Here is an 8,374-nt window from a genome sequence, read left to right as displayed (position 1 = left end):
CGTGGGGGACAGCATAAAATAGGGGACCAGGAACCACCGGCCTGAGAAGGGAGACATGAAAAGAAGGTGAGATACGGTAGTCACTGGGAAGCTGTAACCTATATGTCACCTCGTTGACCCTCCAGAGAACCTTGAATGGCCCCAGAAACCGGGGACTCAGCTATAATAATAATAATAATAATATGCCATTTAGCAGACGCTTTTATCCAAAGCGACTTACAGTCATGCGTGCATACATTTTTGTGTATGGGTGGTCCCGGGGATCGAACCCACTACCTTGGCGTTACAAGCGCCGTGCTCTACCAGCTGAGCTACAGAGGACCAGGGTGGAGTGGAGTGGGAGGTTCCTGGTAGAGAGCCAGACACAATCCCCAGGGTGGTACACAGGGGTCGCACTGCAGTGGCGGTCTGCCTGCTCCTTTTGATGGTGGACGGCGAGCTGGAGTCTCATGTGGTCATCGCTCCACACTTCTTCTGTGCGGCTGAACCACTCAACCGCAGGAGTTTCGGTCTGGCCCGGGTTCCACGGAGCCAGGGCCGGCTGAAAACCCAGAACACACTGGAAGGGGGTCAACCCAGTGGAGGAGTGACGTAGCGAGTTCTGGGCGTACTCCGCCCATGGAAGGAGTCGAGCCCACTCTCCCTGCCGGTCCTGACAGTGACTCCTCAGGAACCTCCCCAGCACCTGGTTCATCCTCGCTACCTGCCCGTTGGACTGAGGCCTATACCCGGAAATGAGGCTGACTGTCATAAAGGCTCTCCATACCCATGATGTGAATTGGGGGCCACTGTCGGAGACAATGTCCTCTGGAAGGCCATAATGCCGGAAGACCTGCTGGAATAGTGCCTCAGCGACCTGGAGAGCGGTAGGGAGGCCAGAAAGAGGGATTAAATGACAGGATTTAGAAAATATATCCACAACCACCAAAATGGTGGTGAAACCCTCAGAGGAGGGGAGACCAGTAAGTAAGTCAGTGGATAGATGGGACCAGGGACGCTGAGGCACGGGAAAGAGTTTCCCTGCTGGAGCGTTCTGGGGGGATTTGGTTTGGGCACATACGGAACAGGAGTTGACGTAGCTAATGATGCCATGCGCCAAGGTGGGCCACCAGTACTTCTCAGAGATGGATTGGGTAGTGCGAGAAATACCTGGATGTCCAGCGACGACAGCTGTGTGTGCCAAGGTCAGCAGCCAATCCCTTATTTCCGTGGGAACGTAGATGCGCTCGGGAGGACAGTTAGTGGTCGCGGCTCCCTCTCCAGAGCCTGGCAACATCTACATCCCAGACCACAGGAGCTACGACTCGGGAGGATGCACTTAGGACAGGACCCTCTCCCGAATCGTAGAGACGGGTCAGGGCATTGGCCTTGGTGTTCTTTGAACCTGGGCGATAGGTCAGCGTGAAGTCGAACCTTGTGAAGAAAAGGGCCCACCTTGCTTAGCTAGGATTCAGCCTCCTCGCTGTCCGTATGTACTCCAGGTTCCAATGGTTGGTGAGGATGACGAATGGTACCTTGGTGCCCTCCAGCCAGTGTCTCCACTCCTCTAATGCCAACTTCAACACCAGGAGCTCTCAATCACCGACGTCCTAATTCCTCTCTGCAGGGGTCAGTTTCTAAGAGATATATGCACACGGACACAATTTCTGTGGATTACCCTGTCGTTGAGACAGAACTGCCCCCACGCCCACCTCTGAAGCGTCCACCGCCACCACAAAGGATATCGTTGGATCTGAGTGTTTAAGCAATGGGGCGGAGGTGAAACATCCCTTGAGTAGACGGAAGGCCTCGTCGGCTGCTGGGCACCATACCAACCTACGGGGACCACCCTTGAGGAGAGAGGTGAGAGGGGCGGCGACGAAGTTGAAGTTCCTGATGAAACTGCGGTAGAAGTTGGCAAACCCCAAAAACCATTGTAACCCCTTAATGGTGGTCGGGACTGGCCATAACCTGACTGCATCTACCTTCTTGTCATCCATCCTCACTCCCTGCGGGCTGATTTGGTAGCCTAAGATGGAGACAGCCTTCTGATGAAATTGGCACTTCTAAGCCTTGACGAACAGGTGGTTAGCCAGGAGGCAATGTGTGACCTATTTTCCAGCAGAAGGTAACAGGATAATCGTGACTATTGCTCCCAAAGAGCCCTTGCTGAAAGGGGCAGTGCAGTCAAAAATGTGAGTTTCTTGTTTGTTTTTAAATTATATTTCCACACAATGAGGTTGAAATAATACTGTGAAATTGTAACACATTTGGATAATGCCCTTTTAGTGTAAGAGCTTTTTGAATAAAAAAACGCCAGGATTTTCAGACTGTTCAGGTGGAATGGAGTTTTTGACCCACAGAATGACATCACAATCTGAAATGATTATTCTGATACTGTTTTATTTGCATATGTATCCTCCTACTTTGAAGGGGTAAACTGGGTAGGCTCTAGTCTATACAATCCTCTCCGCCAATCAGGGCTCTGTATTTAAATATATTTAAATTAGTATCAACACGCACACATGATCACACAGAGCATTTCAATGTCAAAAGGAGGCTCAGGAAAATAAATCATGAAAAATGTATTTTTGATTTGTTTTCATGAAATGAACACAGACAGTGATTTAAAAATAAAATGAAACTGCATGGGGGCTTGAACAATGTTGTAGTGACTATGAGTTTGGGTTAAACTAGTCCATATGATGCAATAGTTGCTATCTGCCACTGACGGGGCATGTACACACAAACAGAAGCAGGAAGAGTTAAAGTGAGGTCTGTGAACATTGGGAAGTAGAGTAATTCTCGACTGGTGCCTTTGTCCTTGGCTGATCTACACATTAGTACACAGATACTGTGTCACACACACAGACTCAAACCTTCACGACTCCCCACCTCTTTGACCTCTTTCATGGGGCCCATGCCCACCTCTTTGACCTCTTTGATGGGTCTAATGCCCACCTCTTTGACCTCTTTGATGGTGCCCATGCCCACCTCTTTGACCTCTATGATGGGGCCCATGCCCACCTCTTTGACCTCTTTGATGGGGCCCATGCCCACCTCTCTGACGGCCCCTTGTCCACCAGCTCTTTGATTTCTCCCTCTCCCTTGCTGTCTATCCTGCTCCTTGTTAAAGAAATTGCAAGTGTTCACACACACCCTTTTATATGGTGACCAATAGTGGACTATGTTTTACATTTTAGTCATGTAGCAGACGCTCTTATCCAGAGCGACTTACAGTTAGTGATTGCATACATTTTCATACTGGCCCCCCGTGGGAAACGAACCCACAACCCTGGCGTTGCAAGCGCCATGCTCTACCAACTGAGCTACAGGGGACTATGTGAAATCAATTAGTACTAATGAATGGTCATTATGTATGGTTATCATGTATCATACATGTCATTTAGATGTTAAACTACACAAACACACATTGTATTTCTGTGGTTCTCTAAATACATATATAGTAGACAAACCAGTCAAAAATCAATAGGTTTACCAACGGTTAAGTGACTAACCATTAAGCGCCGTTGGATTGCATGATGGTCAAACGTATTTAAACAAATGAGAAGAGAATCATATGAAAAGTATTGTGATTATTACATTGTTAAAGGCAATTACTTTATATGAAAGGTATTTCTAGATGAAACACTGATCATGTTTGGTGAAAAGGTTTGTGTGATTTTGTGTTTTGTACTTAGTCAATTGAAAATGTGCTTAAAGTTTTGAAAAAACTGCCTTTTTGATGATCTGTTTTGAGTTTTGTACTAAGAGTTGTGAAATGTTACCATATACGTGTGAAAATAGTATGAAAGCGATCAAAACAAATGTCATGAATATTTTTTAAGACATTGTATTATTCTCAAGATCATTTGTGATTTTGAGAGTGACATTCTGATGTATCTGAAGTAGTTTGCTGTATTGGAGCCAACAACAGAATGAATAGCTCAGTATTTAACATGACATTATGGAATGAGTTTAGCTTAAACTTGCAGCATTCTGAGCTAACTTTCACACTTATGCTTAGAGGACATCTGTGGTTGTGAGCTGTACATTTCCTGTATAGAAAAGGGAGAGAGACAGAGAGCGTTCTTGTTGAACGTAAAATAATATCAGACTGGGTTGTGGTCCGGAGGACCCTGAACCATGAACCTGGTTTAAAGTGAGAGTCTGTGGAGGTCTTGGTCTAGTACCCATCACTACATCGCTGTAGCACATGACCCCTCAAATCTATCAATGTCTAGCACATAGAGTACATTTATCATATCGTTTCTTATATACCGAAATATAGATTTTTGACAATGGAAATATTGTGCATGTCACCCAATTATCAAATATTTGTATCATTAGTGGCCTATGTTCCAGTAGAGGGTAACAGGATAGTAGTGACTCTTTGTCCCAAAGAGCCCTTAGAGAAAGCTGAAAGCTTAAATAAATTACATTGTAGTGACTATGATTTTGGGGTTAAACTAGTCTATACACTGCAATAGTTGCTATCTGGCACTGAGGGGGCCATGTACACACAAACAGAAGCAGGAAGAGAGTTACAGACAGTGAAGTCTACTAACATTAGGAAGTAGAGTCATTCTGGCTGGTATCTTCGTCCTTGACAAACATTTGTACTCAGGTACCATATAATATACCAGGCAGACTGAAACCATAAACATGGCTCTTCATCTCTCCCTCCTCCTCCTCCTCCTCTTCCTCATCCTCACCCTCATCCTCTTTGTACTCTCAGCAGGTAAGGGTACTATTTCTACGAATTAAGGGCGAAGTCCCCTGGGTCTATTCACTTAAAACACTGTATAATCAATCTCAATCATGAACGAGCTGCGTGTTGGAGCAATGTGATTCATTTTGTATTTTTCCTTTGTACAGATTCTGTTAAATGTTAATTCTAATTTAAATGTGTTTTGTGTTGATGTGTCCACAGCGAGGCATGTGTCTGTGCAGACAGGAGGCTCCATCACCATCCCATGTCACTATGATCAGTATTACATAAATCATGTGAAATACTGGTGTAAAGGGTATGATTGGATTAGTTGCTCCACTCTAGTACGCAGTGACCATCCTAAGAGCAGTGGTAATGCCTCAATCTCTGATGACATCAACAAGAGAATCTTCACTATGACCATGACTAACCTGAAGTCACGGGACTCTGAGAATTACAGGTGTATTGTGGAGATCAATGGAGGACCAGATATCGGGATACAATGGTTCTACCTATCTGTCACTTTAGGTAAGATCCCTTCACTGCTTGTATCTAGTAAAGTAGAATGAATAGTGCTCAGCAATGTCCTATGGATTGTCCTGTAAACCTGCAATGTCAAATACAAATTAATGACCCAATTATAAATATCCTTTTACAACAAATGAAATGATAAATGTGTAACCAGTCTGAAATTCATAGACAGAGCTATACTGTATACGTAGGTGCAAGAACTGACCGTGTTTTGAAGCTGGACAGCGTTTGTTTACAATTACATTGTTTACAAACAACTGAGTAAAACAAGAATATATTTGGGGTCATAATGGGGTAACAGTTGAACTAAACTCGTGAGGCAACTTAAATTCTTCAAGAATCAATGGCTATATATAATTATTATGAATTCAAAAGACTAACAATGGATGTACCAATCACAGACTGCAGCTTTAAGGAATTTGTAAGGAGCCTGTTGTAAAAACAAATTTTTCTTCTCTGAATTCTTGTTTTTTACCTCTGTGTTCAGGTACTCCAGAACTCTATGTGGACCAACAGGAAGTGACTGGGGTAGAAGGAGGGAGTGTCACTGTCCGTTGTTACTATAGTAACTCTGGAGATATGAAGTGGTGCAGGATGGGTGGTGATTGTGTGAATAGGTATTCTGGGACTTTACATGGAACATCAGTGACATTAAAGCGGACTAGTGTTGCCAACAACAGAAAAGTCTTAACAGTGACTATGAGTGGACTGAAGATGGAGAACACTGACTGGTATTGGTGTGAAGTGGGAGAACTAGAGTTGCCTGTTCACATCACTGTCAGTCAACAAACTGCAACACAGAGAACCACTACAATGTCGTCAAGTGAGTAGATCAATCACATACTTTATGATCAAACATGATTCACTTTGTTTTATCCAGTGGCATCATCTGGAATTCATTTTAATATTAACTATGAATATGATGTTGCTATACAACCTGACTATCTGGTATCCCAGTCATTTCATTGATGGCATTGTTATTTTATCTCACAGCAAACCAAGCTCCAACCAATCAACAACCCTCTGTCTCTCCAACTGCTGAGCCTGTTCAGACTGACAACACAAGTCAAGGAGCTGAGGGGAACATGGAGGACGTCCACCAGAGGTTATTATCACTCATTCAGCTGTATTATCCCACATATTATGGCAATTGTTAGATAATATGAACACAAAGAAACATTACAATTCCATCATACACTACAACAGTTAAAGCTAACCAAACACCCTCCCTAAATGCATATAGAGACTGTTAGCACTTCCTCTTGGGTATAATTTTTTTTTGGAGAAGTAGCATCAATTTTGGTGTTATTCTCACTCGTTTGCAAGGGCAAGTTACACACAAAAAAAAACGTTATTTGTATAGTAATAATCTCAATAATAATCATGTAATCTCTTCAGTTGCATGGTCTTCTTCCACACATGTGAATATCTAAATTATTGTTCCATTTATCACAAAAGTTCATACAACAAGTTATTACTTTTTCACAAATGATACATTTATAATGATCTATTTTAATTGTGTTTTTGATTCAAGTTCTTCTATGTAATCCATCAGGTCCATAGATGTGAAAGTCCTACTGATTCCTTGGGGCATGTTGGTGGTGGTGACAGCTGGTATCCTAGTCACATGGAAGATGTGGACAAAGCATAGTAAGTAGTCATTTTATGTGAATATAAAAAAGGAGAATTGTTAAGAAAAATATGTATTGACATTGTGAACAACAGTATATTGCTTAGCTGTTATTGATCTTGAATGGCAAAAAGTATTTGGAGGAATTGTCTATAAGAAATCTATTCAGAGGTATTATTGTACTATAACAAACTCAGAAGTAATTGACATCTCCCTCTTTATTCCAGAGGACAATAAGGCCAAGGACCAGACAACTCAGTGGTAGGATACACTTATTTTATTATATTCTATTATTTTCAACCATCTGCTTTTCTGTTCATGATTTGGGATCATCTACCATTTGACTCTAGTGTTACCTCTTCAGTTGGTTATCAATGAGTTGACATAAAAGGTCCCATATTCTGAACCCAAGGTCTTATAACACTCAAGACGTTGACAAATGATGTTTAAAAGACAGAGAACAGGAAGTTGTCAGTTCACTAAATATATCTGTGAATGCATCCTATTATGGAAACAAACTGTGGTTTAGTTGGTAAATAGACAAGTCCTGTATCTCTTTGCTATTTATTTCGTTGCAGTCTGCTGACCCTGAGCAGGACATTATATACAGCACATTGAGCCACACCAGAGAAACAGCACAGCAGGTACAAACTGAATAAACCTGATTTTGTTCTGTGTAGATCTTGGACTTGTACCAATCACTCCATCTCTGCATGGAGCTAAGGTTCTCTCTCTCTTTCTCTCTCCTCCATCTCTGCAGTGTGAGCTTGGGTTCTCTCTCTCTCTCTCTCTCTCTCTCTCTCTCTCTCTCTCTCTCTCGCTCTCTCTCTCTCTCTCTCTCTCTCTCTCTCTCTCTCTCTCTCTCTCTCTCTCTCTCTCTCTCTCTCTCTCTCTCTCTCTCTCTCTCTCTCTCTCTCTCTCTCTCTCTCTCTCTCTCCCTCCCTCTCTCTCTCTCTCTCTCTCTCTCTCTCAATTCAATTTTTCAATTTAAGGGCTTTATTGGCATGGGAAACTTATCTTAATATGGCCAAAGCAAGTGAGGTAGATAGTAATCAAAGTGAAATAAACAATAAATATTAACAGTAAACATTACACTCAGAAGTTTCAAAAGAATAAAGACATTTCAAATGTCATATTATGTATATATACAGTGTTGTAACAATGTGCAAATAGTTAAAGTACAAATGGGAAAATAAATAAACATAAATATGGGTTGTATTTACAATGGTGTTTGTTCTTCACTGGTTGCCCTTTTCATGTGGCAACAGGTCACAAATCTTGCAGCTGTGATGGCACACTGTGGTTTTTCACCCAGTAGATATGGGAGTTTATCAAAATTGGGTTTGTTTTCAAATTCTTTGTGGATCGCTGTAATCTGAGGGAAATATGTGTCTCTAATATGGTCATACATTTGGCAGGAGGGTTGGAAGTGCAGCTCAGTTTCCACCTCATTTTGTGGGCAGTGTGCACATAGCCTGTCTTCTCTTGAGAGCCAGGTCTGCCTACGGTGGCCTTTCTCAACA

The 8,374-nt window shown here is 42.6% G+C and overlaps 1 protein-coding gene across 1 annotated transcript; it reads left to right on the top strand.

The window, feature by feature from the left end:
* Positions 1-982: 982 nt before the first annotated feature.
* LOC311122408 (polymeric immunoglobulin receptor-like) lies at positions 983-7,116 on the top strand (the record flags this gene model as incomplete). Its single annotated transcript, XM_084196768.1, has 7 exons — positions 983-1,100; positions 4,718-4,720; positions 4,913-5,218; positions 5,709-6,044; positions 6,215-6,326; positions 6,777-6,871; positions 7,079-7,116. The coding sequence occupies 7 exons, from the start codon at positions 983-985 to the stop codon at positions 7,114-7,116; spliced, it is 1,008 nt and encodes a 335-aa protein (XP_084052894.1).
* Between the last annotated feature and the right edge of the window lie 1,258 nt (positions 7,117-8,374).

This window comes from Coregonus lavaretus (genome assembly GCF_964263955.1).
Source record: "Coregonus lavaretus genome assembly, contig: HAP1_SCAFFOLD_1323, whole genome shotgun sequence".
NCBI classification, from domain to species: domain Eukaryota; kingdom Metazoa; phylum Chordata; class Actinopteri; order Salmoniformes; family Salmonidae; genus Coregonus; species Coregonus lavaretus.
The sequence above is the reverse complement of the archived record's forward strand: the minus strand, read 5'-3'. Positions and strand labels throughout refer to the sequence as shown.